We start from the raw sequence: 26,215 nt of genomic DNA on the forward strand, positions 1-26,215 counted from the left end.
ATCACAAATCAGAACACAACATAGAAGAATCACACTGTTAATGGCACTAACCACATGATTATAGGAGAGAACAGTGCAGAAGTCTTACCAAGATTTGCTGCATGGAGGTGGGTCTGAAAGGCCAACAGGAGAAGGAAGGGGATTCTAGGTTTAAAAGACACTATTTCTTTTTTCTTTTTTTTATTTTTTATTTTATTTTATTTTATTTTTTTGAGAGGGAGTCTCACTGTGTCACCCACGCTGGAGTGCAGTGGCGCAATCTCGGCTCACTCCAACCTCTGCCTCCCAGGTTCAAGTGATTCTCCTGCTTCAGCCTCCCAAGTAGCTGGGATTACAGGTGTGTGCCACCACACTCAGCTAATTCTTGTATGTTAGTAGAGACAGGGTTTCACCATGTTGGCCAGGCTGGTCTCAAACTCCTGACCTCAAGTGATCCACCCACCTCAGCCTCCCAAAGTGCTGGGATTACAGGTGTGAGCCACTGTGCCCAGCCTGACATTATTTATTTTCAACTTTCTCTTCCTGCTGCCTGGAATAAGGTTGATCATGTTATACCTTTCCAGACAGCAATCATGATTCTGTGGGCTTTCAAAAACAATGCTGACTTCTTTTTCCTTTAAATACCTTCAAGCCTTTCAGCAATATTATTGCCTGAAATTGTCATTTTCTTAAGCTCATAACATTAATAAATCTTCAGCATCTTTTTCTATTCTAGAAAAATATATGAAAATATAAACCCACAAGAGAAAGAAAACCCTCGATAACACACACAAAAAAAGAAAAAAGAATCTGCACTCATGCCACTAACTCTTTTAACGTATATTTAACGAGCCTTAACATGTGTGAGACACTGTGCCATACATGGAGTTGGAGGTGGGGATAGATATCAGCCCCTGCCCCAAGGATCTCTGGTCTCAAAGTACTCATTTGTACCTGAGATACAACCTAAAATAAATAACTGGAATGTGATAGGACACTTCCAAAAAATAAAATAGCATGCCACTATTAAGAATTACAATAAATAGGCCGGGCGCGGTGGCTCACGCCTGTAATCCCAGCACTTTGGGAGGCCAAGGCGGGCGTATCACGAGGTCAGGAGATCGAGACCATCCTGGCTAACATGGTGAAACCCCAACTCTAAAAATACAAAATATTAGCCAGGCGTGGTGGCGGGTACCTGTAGCCCCAGCTACTTGGGAGGCTGAGGCAGGAGAATGGCGTGAACCCAGGAGGCGGAGCTTGCAGTGAGCCAAGATCGCGCCACTGCACTCCAGCCTGGGTGACAGAGCAAGACTCCATCTCAAAAAAAAAGAATTACAATAAATATGTTTATTGACATGAAAAGCTATTTATAGGACATTAAGCTTAAAAGCAGGTTATGAAGTATATATACATTATGATCCTAACTTGATTTTACTATGTAAAATACATATATGTGCACACAAAAGTTTACAAATCAAAATGCAAATGCTATCATTAATTATGTCTGCGTGGTGAGATTGAGTGCTTTTTCTCTCCTTTTTTTATTATCTGCATTTTACAATTTTGTCCATCTAATTTAGAAGGCATTAAAATGCATTATGATATTGCAATGATTAAGCATCAGAAAGCTGGAGAAAATAAATACTAAAAGTGTTTGGGAGGGTCACAGTAGGCTTCCCAGTAAAAATTAGAGGAGGACGTGAAAGCACAGCATATTCCAAACTTTACAGTTGCATTTACATCACTTGAGGTGAAAGAGAAATAACCATAAAAGGACTTCGGCACTACATAAAGATACAAGACAAATTGGTTTGGAGCACGGAAGTAAAAGCTACCTATAAAATCCAGGTAAATATCTGATACTGGCACACAGGTTGAAGCAGAAAAAGAGGAAACATAGAGGTACCAAAGGAACAAAGTAAGTCCATTGATACATCCTTGCCTACCTCTCCTCCAAATCAATGGGCACAAAGTGGGGCTGGTCTACCTGTGTGGGTTCTATTCTCTAGATTGGAGGGATGAAGACAAGTTCTTGACTCTATGTTGAGGCCAGGTGAAAAATGAGGGAGAATAAAACCATGAATGAAACAAGAAAGAAACAAAACAGAAGAGGAATGAAAAAGTAAGTTGATTGCTATACAAGAGATAAAACGGACTGGAAAAAAAAAAAAAAGCTAATGCTTGCCGGGCACGATGGCTCACACCTGTAATCCCAGCACTTTGGGAGGCCAAGGCAGGGGGATCACCTGAGGTCAGGAGTCCGAGACCAGCCTGCCCAACATGGTGAAACCCCATCTCCACTAAAAATACAAAAATTAGCTGGGCATAGTGGCAGGCGCCTGTAATCCCAGCTACTCGGGGGGCTGAGGCAGGAGAACCACGTGAACCTGGGAGGTGGAGGTTGCAGTGAGCCGAGATCGCTCCATTGCACTCCAGCCTGGGTGACAAGAGTGAAACTCTGTCTTAAAAAAAAAAAAAAGCTAATGCTAAGAAAGGTGAATAGTAGGTTCAACTGTATGCCATTCCATGAACATGGACCCAAAAGGATGAGGCCATGCCCCACTGGGCGCTTGATGATTATGTGGCTACCACAGGGACAACATAGAACACAGAAGTAATACTGGAGCCCTTGGCTTTGTAACACATTTTAATTAAGGTACTTCTTTCTGACAAGAAAACAATTAAAATTAAAATAGGTGAGGATGGAACATTCATTTTCACCAGATCAGCATTTTGTGAAAGGTGATATAAGTGTATGCCTCTGGATGTACTGGGTGATTTTGTGGAAATGATTCGATTTCATGTTTTGCTTTATGCTATAAAGTAATATTGAAAATAATCATCATCTTCACTCTGTCAAAAGTGAAGTTAGCATGAAAATGAGGTAGAAAGAAACTATAAAACAGTAAATTTTTTCCCATTTTTATTTGAAATAATGTAATCACAGAGCAAATTGCTGAGGTTTTCTCTAATTGCTTTAGTCTTATACTTTTGATCTCATCAGAGCTCCAATATTTTTATGTGTTCCTTGTTCTTAAAAATAATTGCAGTTGTTCTAATTTTTATTTTTAAAAAAAGGACAACTAGGGGTAAATATTTTGTCAACTGTCAAGAGAACAATCCTACTAAGTCAATAGGTGGAATCTATAAAAGGAGTCTATTTATTAGTTTCCCTTCTCATGTATCATTTGCAGAATTGTCTTCATTTCAATTTAATAATTAAAGAATCAGAACTGGCTGGCTCTGTCTTTAATTCTTTTTATAAAACCAGAACTTGACCCAGTAAAAATGTATTCTGAGTCCTAATAACTATAGACCTAGCCATTAATAATCTGGGTTCTATATGAAACTTACAGATCTTAGTCCAGAAACTAAACAGCAGATATGAAAGGAGAAACAGTTGATAAATTAAAAGTATTGAGTTTTCCTCATAAAATTTCTCAAGATAAAAAAAAAAGCAATGATCAACAGCAAAGGAGAATGTAATGAAATCATATACATGCAGAAACGTGGACAATTCTTTAATTATATGCTTTTTAAAAGCTCAAAAAAATTCTTGTTCTGGTTAATTACTGTACTCTGAGTACCCATCTCCTATTTCCTTGCTCTTGACATTGACCCTGTTCAATTCCTTTTATAAACTTTTCCTATGGCCACATCCACTGCCTAAAACAAGATAGAATACCTTGGGATCTAATAATAAAATAATAGTTCCTTTTTAAGCTCTTGCCATGTGCCAGGCACTGTTCCAACAGTTTTGCATAAATTCAGATAATTTGATCTTTAGACTAGCCTCTTTAGGTACCTTCTGTCATTTTACATTTGAGACACAGGAACTAACAGGGATTTCATTAAGAAACTTGCTTAAAGTCCCAGACTTAGTGAAGTAGCAGATTGAAGATTAGAAAAGAGGGCTTGAGCAATATTTGGCCACAGAAACCAGATCCATAGGATATATAACCTCACATTCTCAAATGCTATTGACAGTTACGTGGTGTTACTCTAAGAGTCACAGCTATGGACTTGTTTCTTTTTCCTTGTTTAAAATAAACTTTTGTGGGCTCAAATGTGTTTACTTTTTTTTTTTTTTTTTGAGACAGAGTCTTGCTCTGTCACCCAGGTTGGAGTGCAGTGGTACGATCTCGGCTCACTGCAAGCTCCACCTCCCGGGTTCACACCATTCTCCTGCCTCAGCCTCCTGTGTAGCTGGGACCATAGGCAACCACCACCATGCCCGGCTAATTTTTTTTTTTTTTTTTGTATTTTTAGTAGAGATGGGGTTTCACCATGTTAGCCAGGATGGTCTCGATCTCCTGACCTCGGGATCCGCCCGGCTTGGCCTCCTAAAGTGCTGGATGTGTTTCCATTTTGAAAAAAAAAAAAAAAAGCCTTTGTAATGAGATATTTCAGAAAGATATTTTCTCCCTTTTCATTGAGTTTTCAACCATTTTCAGTTGCATCTAGCATCGGAGAGTAAGGGTTATGGGTGCAGGTTCTGGATTAAATTCTCTCATTATGAAATGGGGATATTAGCAGAGTACCTACCTCATGGGGTTCTGTAAAGGGTACAGAGATAATGTATCTCATGCACTTAACATAGCAATAATAATAGAGCCAACCCTGTAATCGGCACAATTCTATATACTTTGCAGAGAATAACTCTTTAACACTCAAACTGACTCTCTAAGGAAGGTAGTCTTATTAGCTCTATTTTGCAGACAGAAAACAAAGGCAAAGAGAGGTTAACAAACTTGCCAAAGACACAAAATTGGGGTTAGATTCGAAGTTCATGTTCCTAAACATGACACTATACAGACCCTACTGTGCCTACAATAAGTTTTTAATAAATGTTAGCTCTCTATACACCTCATCTAAAGCTTGCTAAAGAGAATCCTTATTAACTTAATTACTCAATCACGAAGAAGTTAATCTGGTTTATAAACTCCTCTCCATGGCATCAGAAGACAGAAGTTTTGTTGTTGGGTAGTCGCAGGAGCAGAGTCAATACCCTGTCACCAAGGCTGACCTGGAAAACAAGCTGCAAATTTCCAGAGTGATTCTGAACCAACAGCCAAGAATCCCATTTTCGAGTCCTAACTCTGCCACATGTTTTCTATGTAACCTTGAGCATGTCACTTAACTTGACTCAGCTTCAATTTCTCATCTGTAAATCAAGGGTAATGAGACAGGATAAATGGAAAGGGTCTTTCCTACCCTAAAATTTCTGGATTCTATGAGCACAAGGTGTGAATATGTGTCCCTGTTAGATACCAGTGATACATTGTACCAATAGGTTATTCGTAGTATTCACACTTCATACCAAGAATGAAACATTCATCACTCTTTCTTGATATTCATAAGTATAAGAAAATTGCTTGAGAAGACCTCAAAAAAGGAATCTAAGGCTAAAGACAAATTTTTTAAGTGTCATCATTTTTTTCAAGAATTAATAGTCATTGTTGTCCATATCCAGTTGTACTGGCTTATTTCCAACAAAATTTCCCTTGCCTACATGGGGCCTGAGATGCTCTAAGCTTTCAGAAGGACAGAAATGAATAAAAGCATTTTTCCTAAAGAACAGAAGAATCATCTTAAGTGGGCATATGTGAACTATCTAGTTTCCCAATTACTGGCAAATAATTTTAATCTTGGACTGCCCACCTTGCCATACAAGTATTGTATTACTTGGCCCCGTATTAGTTTTCTATTTGTTGATATAACAAACTACCACAAATGTAGTGGCTTAAAACAATATAATTTTTTTATCTGACAGTTCTGTAGGTCAGAATTCCAATACCAGCTCACTAGACTATGCTCAAGGTGTCAGCAGAGTCATGTTCCTTCCTGGAGACTCTAGGGAAGAATCTGTTTCCTTGTTTCAGCCAGCTTCTAGAGGCCACCCATACACCTTGGTTCATGGACGCCTTCCTCCATCTTCACAGTCGGCAGCATAGCATCTCTCTAATGAGGGATGGTTTCGGGATGAAACTGTTCCACCTCAGATCATCGGGCATTAGAGTCTCATAAGGAGCATGCAACCTAGATCCACAGCATGTGCAGTTCTCAGTAGGGTTCATGCTGCTATGAGAATCCAATGCCATGCTGATCTGATAGGAGGCAGAGCTCAGGCAGTAATGCCTGCCTGCTGCTTACCTCATGTAGTGCCGTCAGGTTTCCAACAGACCACGGACAGGTACCAGTTCCTTGGCGTGGGGGTTGGGGATTTATGAGAATCATGTTTCTATCAGTTGTTATGGCCCGCTATCTGCTCACTTGTTCCCTCCATTTGCATAGATAATTGACATTTGACATTTGGTAAGATTTTCTTTAGTTTCTTTACTGGATAAATGTATCACTTTGGTATGTTTTGTGACACTTAGGACACAATGATGTCATCCAAGCCAACAAGCCATGCTGAAGTACATGAAACCATACCCAACCCTTACCCACCAAGCAGCTTCATGGCTCCTGGATTTCAACAGCCTCCGGGTTCAATCAACTTAGAAAACCAAGCTCAGGGTGCTCAGCGTGCTCAGCCCTACTTCATCACATCTCCAGGAACCTTTGCTAGCAGTCAACCGGGTCAAGGAAATATACAAATGATAAATCCAAGTGTGGGAACAGCAGTAATTAAATTCAAAGAAGAAGCAAAGGCACTAGGGGTAAGTCTATTTACTACCAGAATTTTAATTTCACTTTTGCAAGGTCTTCTTATAAGTTATAGGAGAAGAGAATACCATCCAATTGCTAAAAAGTTCTGAACGTTATTCTGAAATTATCTCTTTTAGACAGAAATAGTCTGCCTATAGACTTTCCCTTGAGTTCATTTCATTTTAGATCAGGCAAAAATATAACAGAAGACAAAGGAGCCTCCCTAGCTGGAGGATTTGGTAATATTGACATGATGGAAGCACTATTACATCTAGCTTGATCTCATTTCTTCAAAGGACCTTTTGGACAATCTCATCTCTGGATTAGTTACAAGTCTGGTATTTGCATAAAGGTGAATTTACATAAAAATGAACATTGATGGCTGCCCCCAGAAAAGGAAACTACAAATGGGCAGTCTGGGAAAGGCTGAGTGTGAAAGAATTAGGGGACATTCCACCTGCTGTGCCTCTCTCGCCAATACCCTTAGAGATGCTACGGCTTAACTGTCACCTTACTTCTACAAAGGAGACTCTGAACTGACTACCTTGTTTCTGTAGGCATTGTAAAAACAAAAATGCCCTATTTGTAAGAAAATTCCACTTGCCTAGGTAGAATTGTTAGTCCCTTCGCTGTGCTTTCCAAATACGTCATTCATCCCACTAGCACAATTCCACCAAATTATATTAAGTCTCTCCCTGTGAATAGCTCAAAATGCTCCGCTGGAGCATTCCGTAAATGAATGCTCATTATGTGCCAGAAACTCTTCTAGCCATCTTACTACCTATTTCAAGTTGTGATGTTTTAGGGAAGTAAAAATGAGCATGAGTTCTCTTGCAGCAGCCTATTTACTAAGCTGTAGAGGTGGCCCTTCTGATCCTCCACCTCCCAGATACAGGAAATTCCCCGCTCCTAATAAGCCAGTGGGACAAACTAACACCCCATACAGCCAACTCCACACAGGTACTTGGAATATCATTGAGCACAAAGCAGGTGCAATCTCTGCCCTTACAGGACTTACGCCCTGGGTGGGGGGAAATCAGACTGTACACATAATAAGGAAGTAAAGTACTTAGTGTGTTAGAAGGTGTTGAGTGATATAGACAAAACAAAGAAGTGTAAAAGGGCTAAAAAGTACTAGGCAGGGAGGAGGCAGCAATTTCAAGGTGGTCAGAATGGGCTTTCCTTAGGACATGACATTTGAGCAAAAACCTGAGGTTAGGAGTGGGCCCTGCAGATATCAGGGAAAGAGAGAACAACCAGCGTAAAAGTCTTTAGATGAAAATGTGTGTGAGGTATTTGAAGAACAGGAAAGAGGCCAATAAAATAGAATAGAATGAGTGAGGGAGGGAGCAGTTTTCAAGAGGGCAGATGAGTGGCAGAGGCCACAGCTGGTGAGGCCTGCAGAGTAGAAGGCTTTGGCTTTGATTGAGTGGATGAGGAACCACTGAAGCATGCTGCCCGGTGCCAAAGAGGCGTGTGATAAAAATACCTTAAAAGAATGTGAAGTTTTGTTTTCAAAATCTCCAGTTGGCAGAAGCTACTTCCTCTCTCTGAAGACTGTTATTTCTACACCATCAGCAGGCTCCGGGCATCACGACAGTGCAGGAGCCACAGGTGGCAGGAGGTGGCACACCTGTACCAGTCAACTCAGACCTTTAAGTGCTTCTGTGGCCAAAAATGCAGACAAATTGTATGTCCAAATTTTTAAGTCTGTCCTATAGGCAATTTTCATCAGTAAATGGTACAGCTAGGGCTGTAGGAGGAGAAATGAAGGCCAGTACAAATCCAGATCTAACTGCCCCTCATCAAGGTGACAGGAAGGATGAGAATGGGAAGTTTGTGGCCAGATGGCTGAATTGCTGCTCTAAATAAGAGTTGTAAAAAACAAATATAAAGTCTAATACAGGAGTTCTTTAAGTGAGATAGGCTAAAGGAGGCCCATCATTTCTCTGAAGCTATATGCAAAAGTATGGTATGTGTGTGTATGAATGTGCAGGAATAATTTTTCAGGGAGAAAGGTTCATGGTTTTTATCGAAGTCTCAAGAAACTTTTAGCATTGTTTATGAAAATGGGTTTTTTTCTAATTTTAATTCAATTGACTTGTGTTCAGTAGCTATTTATTGAAGAAATAAATACAGCAGTCTTTGCATTTGCAGTCTTCCTGGACAGATAAGATGTAAACATGAGGAAAAATAAATTACAAATCTACAATCAACTTTTGGAACAATCTAGAAATGGTTATTCCTCAGAAATCTATCTTTATTTACAATGAAGGAAGGTTAAATAAGAGGTACAAGGAGCTAAAAGATGTATACCTTACTTTTAGTAATATATGATTGATAAGAAGAATGATTGGTAAGAAAATGATTGCATACCTGCAACTTTTTAAAAAAGAACAATATACACTTTGGGAGGCCAAGGTGGGCAGATCAAGAGGTCAGGAGATGGAGACCTTCCCGGCTAACACTGTGAAACCCCGTCTCTACTAAAAATACAAAAAGAAATTAGCCGGGTGTGGTGGTGGGCGCCTGTAGTGCCAGCTACTCGGGAGGCTGAGGCAGGAGAATGGTGTGAACCTGGCAGACGGAGCTTGCAGTGAGCCGAGATCGTGCCACTGCACTCCAGCCTGGGAGATAGAGCAAGACTCTGTCTCGAGGGTGGAGCCAAGATGGCCGAATAGGAACAGCTCCGGTCTCCAGCTCCCAGCCCAAGCAACACAGAAGACGGGTGATTTCTGCATTTCTGCTTGAAGTACCGGTTTCATCTCACTAGGGAGTGCCAAACAGTGGGTGCAGGACAGTCGGTGAAGCGCACTGTGCGCCAGCTAAAGCAGGGCGAGGCATTGCCTCACTCGGGAAGCGCAAGCGGTCAGGGAGTTCCCTTTCCTAGTCAAAGAAAGGGGTAACAGACGGCACCTGGAATATCGGGTCAGTCCCACCCTAATACTGCGCTTTTCCAACGGGCCTGGAAAATGGCACACTAGGAGATTGTGTCCCGCACCTGGCTCGGAGGGTCCTATGCCCACGGAGTCTCGCTGATTGCTAGCACAGCAGTCTGAGATCAAGCTGCAAGGCGGCAGCGAGGCTGGGGGAGGGGCGCCCGCCATTGCCCAGGCTTGCTTAGGTAAACAAAGCAGCCAGGAAGCTCGAACTGGGTGGAGTCCACCACAGCTCAAGGAGGCCTGCCTGCCTCTGTAGGCTCCACCTCTGGGGGCAGGGCACAGACAAACAAAAACTCAGCAGGAACCTCCACAGACTTAAATGTCCCTGTCTAACTGACAGCTTTGAAGAGAGTAGTGGTTCTCCCAGCACGCAGCTGGAGATCTGAGAACGGACAGACTGCCTCCTAAAGTGGGTCCCTCACCCCTGAGCAGCCTAACTGGGAGGCACCCCCCCAGTAGGGACAGACTGACACCTCACTCGGCCAGGTACTCCTCTGAGACAAAACTTCCAGAGGAACTATCAGACAGCTGAATTGGTGGTCTCACGAAAATCCGCTGTTCTGCAGCCACCACTGCTGACACCCAGCCAAACAGGGTCTGGAGTGGACCTCTAGTAAACTCCAACAGACCTGCAGCTGAGGGTCCTGTCTGGTAGAAGGAAAACTAACAAACAGAAAGGACATCCACACCAAAAACCCATCTGTACATCACCATCATCAAAGACCAAAAGTAGATAAAACCACAAAGATGGGGAAAAAACAGAGCAGAAAAACTGGAAACTCTAAAAAGCAGAGCACCTCTCCTCCTCCAAAGGAATGCAGTTCCTCACCAGCAACGGAACAAAGCTGGATGGAGGATGACTTTGACGAGTTGAGAGAAGAAGGCTTCAGACGATCAAACTACTCTGAGCTACAGGAGGAAATTCAAAACAACAGCAAAGAAGTTAAAAACTTTGAAAAAAAATTAGAAGAATGGATAACTAGAATAACCAAGGGAGAGAAGGGCTTAAAGGAGCTGATGGAACTGAAAGCCAAGTTTCGAGAACTACACGAAGATTGCAGAAGCCTCAGTAGCAGATGCAATCAACTGGAAGAAAGGGTATCGCTGATGGAAGATGAAATGAATGAAATGAAGTGAGAAGGGAAGTTTAGAGAAAAAAGAATAAAAAGAAATGAACAAAGCCTCCAAGAAATTTGGGACTATGTGAAAAGACCAAACCTACGTCTGATTGGTGTACCTGAAAATGACGGGGAGAATGGAACCAAGTTGGAAAACACTCTGCAAGATATTATCCAGGAGAACTTCCCCAATCTAGCAAGGCAGGCCAACATTCAGATTCAGGAAATACAGAGAACGCCACAAAGATACTCCTCGAGAAGAGCAACTCCAAGACACATAATTGTCAGATTCACCAAAGTGGAAATGAAGGAAAAAATGTTAAGGGCAGCCAGAGAGAAAGGTCAGGTTACCCACAAAGGGAAGCCTGTCAGACTAACAGCTGATCTCTCAGCAGAAACTCTACAAGCCAGAAGAGAGTGGGGGCTGATATTCAACATTCTTAAAGAAAAGAATTTTCCACCCAGAATTTCCTATCCAGCCAAACTAAGCTTCATAAGTGAAGGAGAAATAAAATACTTTACAGACAAGCAAACACTGAGTGATTTTGTCACCACCAGGCCTGCCCTAAAAGAGCTCCTGAAGGAAGCACTAAACATGGAAAGGAACAACCGGTACCAGCCACTGCAAAAACATGCCAAATTGTAAAGACCATCGAGGCTAGGAAGAAACTGCATCAACTAACGAACAAAATAACCAACTAACATCATAATGACAGGATCAGATTCACACATAACAATATTAACTTTCAATGTAAATGGGCTAAATGCTCCAATTAAAAGACACAGACTGGCAAACTGGATAAGGAGTCAGGACCCATCAGTGTGCTGTATTCAGGAAACCCATCTCACGTGCAGAGACACACATAGACTCAAAATAAAGGGATGGAGGAAGATCTATCAAGCAAATGGAAAACAAAAAAAGGCAGGGGTTGCAATCCTAGTCTCTGATAAAATAGACTTTAAACCAACAAAGATCAAAAGAGACAAAGAAGGCCATTACATAATGGTAAAGGGATCAATTCAACAAGAAGAGCTAACTATCCTAAATATATATGCACCCAACACAGGAGCACCCAGATTCATAAAGCAAGTCCTGAGTGACCTACAAAGGGACTTAAACTCCCACACAATAATAATGGGAGATTTTAACACCCCACTGTCAACATTAGACAGATCAACGAGACAGAAAGTTAACAAGGATATCCAGGAATTGAACACAGCTCTACACAAAGTGGACCTAATAGACATGTACAGAACTCTCCACCCCAAATCAACAGAATATACATTTTTTTCAGCACCACACCACACCTATTCCAAAATTGACCACATAGTTGGAAGTAAAGCTCTCCTCAGCAAATGTAAAAGAACAGAAATTATAACAAACTGTCTCTCAGACCACAGTGCAATCAAACTAGAACTCAGGATTAAGAAACTCACTCAAAACCGCTCAACTACATGGAAACTGAACAACCTGCTCCTGAATGACTATTGGGTACATAATGAAATGAAGGCAGAAATAAAGATGTTCTTTGAAACCAATGAGAACAAAGACACAACATACCAGAAGCTCTGGGACACGTTCAAAGCAGTGTGTAGAGGGAAATTTATAGCACTAAATGCCCACAAGAGAAAGCAGGAAAGATCCAAAATTGACACCCTAACATCACAATTAAAAGAACTAGAAAAGCAAAAGCAAACACATTCAAAAGCTAGCAGAAGGCTAGAAATAACTAAAATCAGAGCAGAACTGAAGGAAATAGAGACACAAAAAACCCTTCAAAAAATTAATGAATCCAGGAGCTGGTTTTTTGAAAAGATCAACAAAATTGATAGACCGCTAGCAAGACTAATAAAGAAGAAAAGAGAGAAGAATCAAATAGATGCAATAAAAAATGAAAAAGGGGATATCACCACCGATCCCACAGAAATACAATCTACCATCAGAGAATACTACAAACACCTCTATGCAAATAAACTAGGAAATCTAGAAGAAATGGATAAATTCCTCAACCAATACACCCTCCCAAGACTAAATCAGGAAGAAGTTGAATCTCTGAATAGACCAATAACAGGTTCTGAAATTGTGGCAATAATCAATAGCTTACCAACCAAAAAGAGTCCAGGACCTGATGGATTCACAGCTGAATTCTACCAGAGGTACAAGGAGGAACTGATACCATTCCTTCTGAAACTATTCTAATCGATAGAAAAAGAGGGAGTCCTCCCTAACACATTTTATGAAGCCAGCATCGTCCTGATACCAAAGCCTGGCAGAGACATAACCAAAAAAGAGAATTTCAGACCAATATCCTTCATGAACATTGATGCAAAAATCCTCAATAAAATACTGGCAAACCAAATCCAGCAGCACATCAAAAAGCTTATCCACCATGATCAAGTGGGCTTCATCCCTGGGATGCAAGGCTGGTTCAACATACACAAATCAATAAATGTAATCCAGCATATAAACAGAACCAAAGACAAAAACCACATGATTATCTCAATAGATGCAGAAAAGGCCTTTGACAAAATTCAACAACCCTTCATGCTAAAAACTCTCAATAAATTAGGTATTGATGGGACATATCTCAAAATAATAAGAGCTATCTACGACAAACCCACAGCCAATATCATATTGAATGGGCAAAAACTGGAAGCATTCCCTCTGAAAACTGGCACAACACAGGGATGCCCTCTCTCACCACTCCTATTCAACATAGTGTTGGAAGTTCTCGCCAGAGCAATCAGGCAGGAGAAGGAAATAAAGGGTATTCAATTAGGAAAAGAGGAAGTCAAACTGTCCTTGTTTGCAGATGACATGATTGTATATCTAGAAAACCCCATCGTCTCAGCCAAAAATCTCCTTAAGCTGATTAGCAACTTCAGCAAAGTCTCAGGATACAAAATCAATGTACAAAAATCACAAGCATTCTTGTACACCAATCACAGACAAACAGAGAGCCAAATCATGAGTGAACTCCCATTCACAATTGCTTCAAAGAGAATAAAATACCTAGGAATCCAACTCACAAGGGATGTGAAGTACCTCTTCAAGGAGAACTACAAACCACTGCTCAATGAAATAAAAGAGGATACAAACAAATGGAAGAACATTCCATGCTCATGGGTTGGAAGAATCAATATCGTGAAAATGGCCATACTGCCCAAGGTAATTTATAGATTCAGTGCTATCCCCATCAAGCTACCAATGACTTTCTTCACAGAATTGGAAAAAACTACTTGAAAGTTCATATGGAACCAAAAAAGAGCCCGCATCACCAAGTCAATTCTAAGCCAAAAGAACAAAGCTAGAGGCATCACGCTACCTGACTTCAAACTATACTACAAGGCTACAGTAACCAAAACAGCATGGTACTGGTACCACAGCAGAGACATAGATCAATGGAAAAGAACAGAGCCCTCAGAAATGATGCCGCATAGCTACAACTATCTGATCTTTGACAAACCTGACAAAAACAAGAAATGGGGAAAGGATTCCCTATTTAATAAATGGTGCTGGGAAAACTGGCTAGCCATATGTAGAAAGCTGAAACTGGATCCCTTCCTTACACCTTATACAAAAATTAATTCAAGATGGATTAAAGACTTAAATGTTAGACCTAAAACCACTAAAATCCTACAAGAAAACCTAGGCAATACCATTCAGGACATAGGCGTGGGCAAGGACTTCATGTCTAAAACACCAAAAGCAATGGCAACAAAAGCCACAATTGACAAATGAGATCTAATTAAACTAAAGAGCTTCTGCACAGCAAAAGAAACTACCATCAGAGTGAACAGGCAACCTACAGAATGGGAGAAAATTTTTGCAACCTACTCATCTGACAAAGGGCTAATATCCAGAATCTACAATGAACTCAAACACATTTACAAGAAAAAAACAAACAACCCCATCAAAAAGTGGGCAGAGGACATGAACAGACACTTCTCAAAAGAAGACATTTATGCAGCCAAAAAACACATGAAGAAATGCTCATCATCACTGGCCATCAGAGAAATGCAAATCAAAACCACAGTGAGATACCATCTCACACCAGTTAGAATGGCCATCATTAAAAAATCAGGAAACAACAGGTGCTGGAGAGGATGTGGAGAAATAGGAACACTTTCACACTGTTGGTGGGACTGTAAACTAGTTCAACCATTGTGGAAGTCAGTGTGGCGATTCCTCAGGGATCCAGAACTAGAAATCCCATTTGACCCAGCCATCCCATTACTGGGTATATACCCAAAGGACTATAAATCACGCTGCTATAAAGACACATGCACACATATGTTTATTGCAGCACTATTGACAATAGCAAAGAGTTGGAACCAACCCAAATGTCCAACAACGATAGACTGGATTAAGAAAATGTGGCACATATACACCATGGAATACTATGCAGCCATAAAAAATGATGAGTTCACGTCCTTTGTAGGGACATGGATGAAACTGGAAAACATCATTCTCAGTAAACTATCGCAAGGACAAAAAACCAAACACCGCATGTTCTCACTCATAGGTGGGAATTGAACAATGAGAACTCATGGACACAGGAAGGGGAACATCACACTCCGGGGACTGTTGTGGGGTGGGGGGAGGGGGGAGGGACAGCATTAGGAGATATACCTAATGCTAAATGACGAGTTAATGGGTGCAGGAGATCAACATGGCACATGGATACATATGTAACAAACCTGCACATTGTGCACATGTACCCTAAAACCTAAAGTATAATAAAAAAAAAATTAAAAAAAGACTCTGTCTCAAAAGAAAAAAAAAAGAACAAGATAAATGAATCCAAAATCAAGTAATAAGGTGTGTTTTATGTCATGACATGCAACAGAAATTTAGAAAGAAAGAAAAAAGATTAATTTGGTGTAATCAAGAAGACTTCATGGAAAAGGTAGAGCAGAGCTGAGCATGGGGGAAGACAGTACTGAATAATTCAGACAGGCTCAGCAGTCAATGTGCTGCAGTAAATTCCCAGATCTGCCTCTTAGGAATTGTGTGACCTTGGATACCTGATGCCTTTATGTCTCTTTGACTCAATCCAGTTGTGGGAGGATTACATGAAACAATAAATGTAAAGTGTTCAGAACATGACCAAGCACATAATTCATGCCTAATAAATGGTTTCATCTTCACCAATTCCTTTACCCGTAACTGGGATGACCCAAGCAGAGAACTGATCCATCTGAAAAAGGAGCTACTGACATCACAGTTAAAGTATTTTTTTTTCTAATGGTCTTTTAGAGGCCCTCAGAGATGCTAATGCGTGATTAAGCAGCTTTACTTTCTGAAGAATTCTTCTTGGGCCACCCCAGTAAGTCTCCCCAAATACCTCAAAACAGGGCATTTCACTAAGGGCCTTGCACTCCAGTTATTCTAGTGTATGTCAGAATCTTCATGGCCCACCTCCTGCTTCAGATGCATGCCTGAATGACAGTGATGGATCTCAGCAAAATTGACAATAAATAAGCAGAGGTAGCAATGACAGTAATGTTTCACATGTCTGAAAGTGAAGAAGTAATTTTAAATGGCTGGTTTTTTTTTTTTTAGGTGATCCAGATCATGGTTGGATTGATGCACATTGGTTTTGGAATTGTTTTGTGTTTAATATCCTTCTCTTTTGGAGAAGTATTAGGTTTTGCCTCTACCGCTTTTATTGGTGGATACCCATTCTGGGGTGGCCTTTCTGTGAGTAGACTGCTAGAACACCACTCTTTCTTGGTTTATAAAGTATTCCTTCTTGGTTTATAAAGTATTGCTATCTCCGGCCAATTCACAACTCATTTCTTGATAAAGCCCTACATCTGAGGGCTGGAGAATTTAGAAAAATTAACAGCTCTGAATGAGCATGAAAAAATCGGGAACTTGTTCGCCATTTTACCTAGGAGCTTATTCCATTCTTTAAAATTTAATCATGTAATCAGCAAGCCAAAGTTTTGGTTTCCTACTACATTTGAGATGGAAATATATGTATTGGGTGGAGAGAGAGAGAAAAGAAAAGGTGATTGGAAACATGATTAAAAATATGCAAGTAAGCCAGGCATAGTGGTGTGTGATTGTAGTCCCAGCTACTTGGGAGGCTGAGGCTGGGGAATTGCTTGAGTTCAAGAGATTGAGGCCAGCCTGGGCAATATAGTGAGACTCAGTCTCTAAAAAAATTTTTTTAATTAAAAAAATGCAATTGATTATGAGAAGGGATGGAGCAGTAAGCCTTAGAACAAGGAATGCTTAAACATTATGAGTTCTTCATAGGCCAGAAATTAAGGAAAAGAAAATAAAAAAGGACATATGACTGAGAGTTACTCCAGAAAATTCAGAAGTGAGAGAGAAAATTTTGAGAAGGAAACTAGATGAACATAAATAAACCAACCTTTCATATAAAGAGAAATTCCCAAGCACAACCAGTTAACCCATTTCACAAATAAATTTGTCCATTTCCACAGTTCATTATCTCTGGCTCTCTCTCTGTGTCAGCATCCAAGGAGCTTTCCCGTTGTATGGTAAGTTAGACTGTTTCTACTTTTTGAACCCCTTTAAAGATTAGCTTAACATATTGGGGAGGAAAATTGAAAAGCTGGATTTGGGAAATGCAAAAGGGAGCACCTTTCCTAAAAAATCTATTGGTTGCCTCATGGTCTGAGCGCTGGGGTGGGAGAATGGTCCACACAATTTGCCACTAAGAAATGGCAGAGCTTCACATCCTGACTCTTGAACTCACAGGGGTGAGAAGTAGCAAAGATCAGGGTTGTTTAAGCTTTAACCTAAAAGCTCCCTGGTTCAGTCCGGTCACACTCTATTATGGGAAGTCCAAAGGAGAATCCAGGAGCCAGGAAATAGCTACTAGACACATCATTTACCAAGTCTCTACTGTTCATTTGCCACTTCTCAGCTCTGTCTTGCATTTTTATTTTTTTATTTGTGCTATTTCCTACTCTTACACAGATTGTGTGTTTTACAATTCTTTAAATTGCCATTAAATGAGTCTAGCTTGTTCTGTAAGAAGAGTTTATAAAAATGATCAGTAAGACCGGACTTTGAGTTCTGTCGGTCACAGCACCCCACCTATTCCAATTTCCTGGTCTACTATTGAACCAGGAAAAAGAAAGTGATTTACCAAGAACTAGGGTCAACTAGAGCAGAGGTGGTGTCAAGATTATATGTAATCCAGCACAAGAGGGAAGAATGGGGAAAGAGGCACACAGAATCATGTAGCTCATGCTCTTCCAGACAAAAGAAGAATAAAATAATTAAATCAAACTAAAATAAAATAAAATAAGCCTAATTCTGACTAACCACTCCTGTTGTAGCCCAAAAACAAAATAAAGCACCCTTTCTCTGCATCTTTTAAGGATCCTTCCCTCTAGTTGAGATTGTCCAAGCATAGATTCCATCCTCTTAGAGGAGACAGCCACTGACACTTACCTAAGACAATTTTTCTAAGACCTTTTAGAGACCTTCAGGAGGCTCTAAGGCACGCTGCAGCACAAGCACATTCTAAAGAACTCAACTGTGCCACCCCTAGCAAGTCACCTGCAGACTTGGTTTCACAATTATTCTTCCACATGTTAAAATCCTGTTGTAGAAACTGGGGAAAGTTTTGGAGTCGCCCATACACCTCTGCCCACAAAAGCCTGAGGAGTTTCTCCTTCTAAATTCGGAGGTTCATATTTAGTCCCTAGAGAGACTTCGGGTTTTCATTAATTCCTAAATTTTTCGGCAAACGTGTCTAAATACTTTCCCATCTATAAAATCAGATGCTATCGTACTACCTCATTCAAAGGCTGTAAGAGTTAAGTGAGATAATTTAAATAATTTAACACAGTGTCTGCCACAGAAAAATGCTCATTAGAAGTTTGTTTTTTCATTTTTTTCATAAAGAAAATATAGTTGTTATTGTGCATGAGGCTTTTAGTAAAATCCAATAGACGAGTGCCTGCTTTATATGATTTACATTTTTCTACAGCTTTTTAGAAGTACCCTACATCTAGGCTGCATACAGAATAATGTTTATGGTAATTACCCAGAAGGGCAGAAAACAGAATAATTTCAACTTAAAAATTGTTTTGAAAGTTCAAAAATTAAGAACCATGAAATTTGATTGATTCTTATTTCACTTAACTTCAGTGATTCTGTATATAATTGATTTTTTCCTGCCATCTCCATTAGGTGAAAGGCAGCCTGGGAATGAACATTGTTAGTTCTATCTTTGCCTTCATTGGAGTGATTCTGCTGCTGGTGGATATGTGCATCAATGGGGTAGCTCACCAAGACTACTGGGCCGTGGTAAGTATCCCATAATCCACCATGTGCCTGCTCTCTTTTCAGTCCCGTAAAGTGGGTCTATGTTTTATCTCCTAATACCATACACCAGCTCTAGTGGAAAATCGTTTTTCTATTCTAGCCCCACCCCTAGTCATATGATCTCTAGGACTATAGAATAAAGTGAGAGGGTTACCTCTACAGATAGACCGAGGCTTAAAGGACATCCTTTATTGGCCCATCTCACTGTTAATCACATGAACAATGGGAAAGGGTTTGGATGAGCCTCCATGGCTTCTAAAATTGTCCAAAAATTATTTTCCCAACATTTGAAATTCTATATAAATAAGGTAGTCAAGCTATTGAGTGTTTTTTGTTAAACTTCAGAGTAAAGTATGAAGTGAGAGGGAAATGACAGGGATAAGAACATCTGATTTTTACAGAGAAACCCAAGGAATGAAGCAATTGCAAAATGAAGCACATATCTCTGAATGTGCTCAAAACAGAATCACAGGCCGGGCGCGGTGGCTCACGCTTGTAATCCCAGCACTTTGGGAGGCCGAGGCGGGCGGATCACGAGGTCAGGAGATCGAGACCACGGTGAAACCCCGTCTCTACTAAAAATACAAAAAAATTAGCCGGGCGTGGTGGCGGGCGCCTGTAGTCCCAGCTACTCGGAGAGGCTGAGGCAGGAGAATGGCGTGAACCTGGGAGGCAGAGCTTGCAGTGAGCCGAGATTGCGCCACTGCACTCCAGCCTGGGCGACAGAGTGAGACTCTGTCTCAAAAAAAAAAAAAAAAAAAAAAAAAAAAAAAAAAAAAAAAAAAAAAAAAAAAAAAAAACAGAATCACACATTCATTAGCCTTATATAGTCAAGCATGGACTCTGATCTTAGGAGGAAATGGGTGGCCTGAGGGCAGGAATGCTTACCATCTATAAGGAATGGAGCAACATGGTATAAAATGAGGTTGGGCCGGAAGCTGTCATCCTACCTCAATGGCCACATTAACAATGTTGGTCTTCATTCTGTGAGCAATGGAAAACCACAGAGGAGTGGTTTTATTGGTTTTGTTTTATTTTATGTTGGGGTTGGTTTTGCTTTTGCTTTTCAGTTTACAAAAAGCAGAGTTTATTAAATTACTGTGGGCTACATATATCTTAAGAAAGACACATAATGATAGGACATATTAACATTAAGACAATATCACAATATTTTGAACAAATAACCACAATAACATTTCCCTTATCAGTTCACTCAATACTGTGTAAGTAATTCTGTTTCACTGGATCTTGGAGTGGCAGGCTTATGAAGCCATCTGCTTCTCAACTAAAGGGTTCTGAAATCCTGACTCCAACCATTGGTATAATCTGAAAATTGTCTAAGCACTCCCATCAGATGCCTGTCCCCTAGAGTATGTTCTTTGAAGTGTCAGTAGTTTGAATTGCTGGCACAATCCTTTTCCACCAAGCTCTGAGACAATCCTTCTTTGTTAAAAATGTAGGAGAGTTTTAGGCCGGGAATTTGAATGATCACTTTTGTGCTTAGAAAGGACAACACTGTTTGCAGAGTAAGGAAAAGCTTATATAAGAAGGTGTATTAGTTTGTTTTCATACTGCTGATAAAGGAATACCAAAGACTGAGAAGAACAAGGGGTTTAATGAGCTTACAGTTCCACATGGCTGGGGAGGCCTCACAATCATGGCAGAAGGCAAGGAGGAGCAAGTCACGTCTTATATGGATGGGGGCAGGCAAAAAAAATAGAACTTGTGCAGGGCAACTCCTGTTTTTTAAAACCATCAGATCTCATTAGACCCATTCACTATCACAAGAACAGCATAGGAAAGACCTGCCCCCATAATTCAATCATCTCCCACCAGGTTCCTCCCACAACAAGTGGGAATTATGGGAGCTACAAGATGAGATTTGGGTGGGGACACAGAGCCAAACCACATCAGGAGGCAAAAATAGATGAGAAAGCTTCTTGGTAAATAAGGCAGAGTGAAGCAAGAACAAAATTCCTCCTCCAAAATACCAAACGAAAGAACAAAAATTATTCAAAAAAACTGCTTTCAAACTGGCATCCAAGTAGAGAAACAAATCATTCTGATGCTACTCAAAGCTGAAAAGAAGCACAGCTTTTAGACCTGGCTCTTGTTTCCCTAGAAACAAAACTGAGGAAAGAAGGGAAGCCAAAAAAAAATACTGAGAAGTCTCACTAACACTCTCCAGTCTGTAGCTGAGAAGCCTGGGGTGGAGAGCAGTCAATTGTGCGAAACGATAAAGCAAATCCTGTATGGTACAAGACCATGGGTAGTACCCAGGACCTCAGGAGACAGAAGAAAGGGCAACACCTTCCCATACCCTGCATGGTACCCTGCTACCAGCAGGGAATGAGCAGGAATAAACAGGAATACACAGGAATAAACCTCCAGCCAAGGAGCAGGCCTCCATACTAAGCATTTAGCAGGCTCTCAGAAGACAGAAAAAGCGAAGTCCATGTTCACTAGCAAGAACTTTGCTCGAAGCCAGCTAAGCTATCTCTCCCTGCAACAGCTATATGTTCACATTCACAAACATGGATATAAAACAACAGCTAGGGCTCAAGTTGTAATGGAAGCAAGGAAGACAAATGGGACCCAAATAAACAGAAGTATGAATGAAGGAAAATTCACCTACACTGTATCTGATCAAATAGAAGGCCTGTATAGAGTTCAAGTGAGCTTAACACTTTTATTTAAAATAGAAATAACATGATTTCATTCTTATGGAATGATGCTCCTCTCTCTTGGTTATTCTCTTTTTTCCCTCTCTCTCATGGCATCTTTCCACACATCCATTCTTCTGCCTTTTCCCTGTACACAGAGAGCTAGGATAATAGTCATCAAACATTAATTTTGGCTTATTTCTAAGCAGTGGCATTTGGAATGATCCGTTGGTTTCTATATTGCTTGACTTTTTTAATGAGTAGTAACATTTTTATTAAAAAAAAAATGAGGCCATCACAAAGGAAAAAAAATACCTTCTTTCTAATATTTCTAAACAAAATAGCCTACTTACCAAAAGGAAAGACTTCTGGCATTTTAAAGAAAATCCAAAATAAATTCACACTCCTCGGGAACAAGCATTTGATGATACTGGAAGAATACGCATGGAGCGAGTTGAGTATAAGCAATAGCACATTTGATGAGTCAATAACTTTTTGAAGCCCACGTGAGGCCCTCCTGATTAGCCAAAATTTCACTATTTATTTATGATTTCAGCTTTCTGGAAAAGGCATTTCAGCCATGCTGATGATCTTCTCCCTCTTGGAGTTCTTCATAGCTTGTGCCACAGCCCATTTTGCCAACCAAGCAAACACCACGACCAATATGGTGAGTTGGGTCTCCTCTTTGTAAAATAATCTGAAAATGCCCTGGAGAAATACAGACTTGTGTCTGCTAACTCCTACTGTCGGCTTACCAGAATGCTCTTTGTCCTTCACTCTGATGGTACCAGAGGAAATTGCATAGGATTGTAGTAACTATATTGCTTGTTTTTATTCATTCTTTCCAGTCTGTCCTGGTTATTCCAAATATGTATGAAAACAACCCTGTGACATCAGCATCTTCTTCAGCTTCTCCCAGATGCAACAACTACTCAGCTAATGTCCCTAAAGAGTAAAAGAAAAAGGGGTATCAGTCTAATCTCATGGGGAAAAGCTACTTGCAGAAACTTCTTAAGAAGAGGTCTTTTATTTCCACAAGGATTTCTAGTCTTTAAAAACTGTGTTTGAGAGTTGTTTTTAGGTTGGTTGCTAATGATGGCTGTATGTCCCTTCACTGTCTCTTCCTACATTACCACTACTACATGCTGGCAAAGGTGAAGGATCAGAGGACTGAAAAATGATTCTGCAACTCTCTTAAAGTTAGAAATTTTTCTGTTCATATTACCTTTTCCTTAATAAAATGTCATTAGAAACAAAAGCCTTTTTCAGTATGTTTAAAAAATTGATTTTGATTTGATATTGGTTGTAGAGCAGTAGATCTGACCTATACTCCAAGAAGACTGATAAACCTTCTTTGATGATGATTTTTCTAGGTGTCCAGTCACTGGAGTTCCCTAACTCATCTCCTCCTCGTCTTTCTGTTCGGAAAGCAAGTGTCCAATTGCCCTTGTTGGAGGTCACATTATTCTATACATTAATATCATCAAACATCTTGCCTCTTAACTATCTACAAAATTTCGCTATTTACAGAGTATTTTCATGTACATTAAACTCACTTGCAATGGGACAACAGTAAGACAGGGATGCTGCATTGAGGGGTTTTCATTTGAGTTTTAGCTTTTTGTTTTTTGAATTGTTGGCACATTTATAAGCCAATTAGAACAATCAAGGTAAGACAGAAGGGATGAATGACAGTGTAAGTTTCAAGAAATCAAAAGCACAGATGGAAAACATCACCTAAGTCATGAAAAAGGGCAGTTTCTCTACAAAATAGAAAGGTATAATTATCACAGATATCCACAGCTTTGCAATAGTGGCAGTGAGGATCTGATGTGATGGCTCATGTCATCCCTGTCAAAGCAGTAGTGACGTCATGCCTAAGGTAGGGGCATAGGTAGAGTCAGAATGTTGAACAGAATGGTAACATGGGAAAAGTCATGGAACTGGAGAATCAAGTGGTCAGAGAAATAGGATTGCCAAGCTGTACAGAGGGCACATTTGAGGATGTGGTAACAAATTCAGAGTATGAACAAACTGCTCCTGCAAGGCCTTGCTGCTAGATCCAGGCAAACTATGGATCCAGGAAACGATCTATTTGATTTTATCCAGATTTTGCTAGAGGAGATAACAAAATAGCAGAAGGGCAAGAAAGCTTAGAACATTGTAAAAAATATTATTTAAATGATGGACTGTGGAATCTAAACTGGATAAGGAAGGAATAATAATAAAAATAAAAGCAATAATAAAGAAAAAAGACAGATTGATCATAAATGGAGAAATCTGCCTTTTCTCCAGGAGCTGTTGTGACAATCAAATAAGATAATGTTATATGAATATGGTTTGAAAATAGCAAAGTATTGTCCCTTTTTGAAATTTTAGTATTATTAAAGAAGCCAGAGGGGAAAAATATAACAAAAAGAGTAGGCAGAGAAATCAAAATCACGGAAGAGGCAGATTAGAAGAACAGAATTTTTGCATCTGGGAAAGCAGATGTATTATGTCAGGTGAGAGTCACATAATTTCAACGTCATTAACCTGCCTAGGTCCCAACTATTCAGCAACTGGGTGATCAGAAATGCTGTGTCCTTCACCATAAAGCTCAACAGCTCAGCAAAAGTGAAGGCATAGATTTCACGGTCTAAGGGTCTGGAAAATAAATGGTGCCTCAAAATGTGGGGGAGAGGATGGTATATTATATATCTATACATGTAAAATAAACAAATATAAAAGTGCCTTAGGGAACAGAAGCATTTCCAGCAAAGTTCATTTTTTAAGTAAATTTCTATCAAATATATTCTATTTTTCAATTTGCTTTAATAATAGTAATAATAACGGCATATATTTAGCCCATTCTTTGTACCACTCACTTTCCAAGCACTGTTTCAATGCTCACAACAACCACCTGTGAGGCAGGTGGATCATTTTCAGATGAAAAAACTTTGGCAGAAAAGTTAAAAATCTTGTCCTAAGATATGTAGCTAGCAAATGGTGAAGCATGGATTTGAACCCAGGCAGTATGTTTCCCAGGTCCGGGCAGTTGCCCTAACCATTATTCCCACTATTCTTACGGTCTTGGATAGAATCAGACATTTGTAACACCAAAACAAACAGAAATGTTTCTCCATAGTAAGCTTGTAATAAATTTGGAAGACATTGCCTTATTCTCTGAAAGGAGAGAGGAGATTTGGTAGTATAATAATACAGTTGACACTTAAACAACATGAGTTTGAACTGTGTGGCTCCACTTATGTGCATATTTTTTCAATGTGGGAAAAGTCATGGAAGTGGAGAATAAACTGATCAGAGAAACAGAGGATTACCAAGCTATACTGAGGGTACATTTGAGGGGGTTTTAGCAAATTTATACTATGAACAAATTTCTCCAGCTGGGCCTGTGATCTGAGACCCTAGAAGGTGACTGGAATAGAAATATGATATTGCAACATAGAGGTCACATGCCTGCTGTGGTATTATTTAAAGCCCTTATGGTATTTTCATTCTGGAAAATCTTTTTTAAATGTTCATTTTTTTTCATTCATTTGCTTAAAAAGAAGTATTACACTACTACTTTGTGATGAAAACTCTGCTATTCCATAAAATTTAGGCTTTACATATTTTTTTCATGTAAGGTAATATAAAATGAAATGGAGTAGGATTTATCTAGATATCAGTGAACACACGCTTTTCTCATGCACAATTAACGCTGGATTTGCATACAAAGACTTTGCCTACGAAATATAACTTAAGCTACACACACACACACACACACATTACACACACATCTCAAGTACCTCCTATATTTAGTCTCTTCCATCCTCAGAAGAGCACAGATCGTTATTAGATCTCTAGGGCTCCAGGGTGTCTTCTAATTCTAGATTCTAAGGCTTTACAGAAGGCCAATCATTCATCATGAAACACATGGGCTCAAGAATGATCTTTCAAGAATCTATAAATATGTCTTAGATAAACATGTGTCATTGATTCACGCCTGACCAAAACAAAATTTCTGAAAGCTCTCTTTCCCAGAACATGTTTGCATTTGTCACAACCCTCTAATAATCAATCACAATTGTCCCCTTTTCCCACAGAGCAGATGCTGGCCAAACCTACCCTGAGTTTGGACAACTGGGGGTGGGGTGCAGAGTCCCTAGGCATCTATTTGCAGGGGTGATTTGCATCAGGGAAAATATGCCACAGAAATTTTGAGTTCAGGTATCTGATACTCAAGCTGAAAGATCAGAGTCCAGTTGCCAGCCTCACCTAGGTGACCAGGTCTAATCCCTATGGAGAAAGGGCTGTGTTCCTCACTTGTGCATGGACTATAACCAGGCTCCTTCTCTGCAAGGAAGACTGAAGAAGAGGCAAGGCTGTTTGAACACCTCTAGGGCTCTGATGCTTGGGGAGCCCTGGGAGACAGCACCTGGGGTAAGGCAGCCTTCTCCCAGAGAAGCTGCAGCAAGGCCTGAGAAGACTACAGCGTACCTGGAAAGTGGCTGCCCCATACACTCAGCAACAGCTCAGCCGAGGCCTGTGGGAGAACAG

The 26,215-nt window shown here is 40.2% G+C and overlaps 1 protein-coding gene and 1 long non-coding RNA gene across 3 annotated transcripts in view; one reads left to right on the plus strand and one right to left on the minus strand.

Moving 5' to 3' along the window:
* LOC131383484 (uncharacterized) overlaps nucleotides 1–22,587 on the minus strand; it is a 30,649-nt gene extending 8,062 nt beyond the window's left edge. The window contains exons 1-2 of the long non-coding RNA XR_009213537.1: nucleotides 22,429–22,587; nucleotides 22,027–22,103 (exon numbers count right to left, since the gene is read on the minus strand). This is a non-coding gene — a long non-coding RNA (uncharacterized LOC131383484). The remainder of the gene's footprint in view (nucleotides 1–22,026; nucleotides 22,104–22,428) is intronic.
* On the plus strand, nucleotides 1,850–22,931 carry LOC116468221 (membrane-spanning 4-domains subfamily A member 12). Of its 2 annotated transcripts, XM_032151824.3 has the most exons (7): nucleotides 1,850–1,900; nucleotides 6,363–6,644; nucleotides 16,260–16,397; nucleotides 17,153–17,209; nucleotides 18,876–18,992; nucleotides 22,230–22,340; nucleotides 22,522–22,931. In XM_032151824.3, the coding sequence occupies exons 2-7, from the start codon at nucleotides 6,369–6,371 to the stop codon at nucleotides 22,627–22,629; spliced, it is 807 nt and encodes a 268-aa protein (XP_032007715.1). In that variant the 5' UTR covers nucleotides 1,850–1,900; nucleotides 6,363–6,368; the 3' UTR covers nucleotides 22,630–22,931. The 2 variants fall into 2 exon arrangements, with proteins under 2 accessions (XP_032007715.1, XP_032007716.1); XM_032151825.1 differs by lacking the exon at nucleotides 16,260–16,397.
* Nucleotides 22,932–26,215: the final 3,284 nt, after the last annotated feature.

This window comes from Hylobates moloch, unplaced genomic scaffold (genome assembly GCF_009828535.3).
Source record: "Hylobates moloch isolate HMO894 unplaced genomic scaffold, HMol_V3 SCAFFOLD_5, whole genome shotgun sequence".
In the NCBI taxonomy this organism is placed as follows: domain Eukaryota; kingdom Metazoa; phylum Chordata; class Mammalia; order Primates; family Hylobatidae; genus Hylobates; species Hylobates moloch.

Excerpts from the sequence above, each read along its gene's own strand:
- LOC116468221 (XM_032151824.3), top strand. The coding sequence starts at position 6,369 with ATGATGTCATCCAAGCCAACAAGCCATGCTGAAGTACATGAAACCATA. Across the intron at positions 6,645-16,259 it reads AAGAAGCAAAGGCACTAGGG|GTGATCCAGATCATGGTTGG; the intron begins GTAAGTCTATTT and ends TTTTTTTTTTAG. Across the intron at positions 18,993-22,229 it reads ACCAAGACTACTGGGCCGTG|CTTTCTGGAAAAGGCATTTC; the intron begins GTAAGTATCCCA and ends TTATGATTTCAG.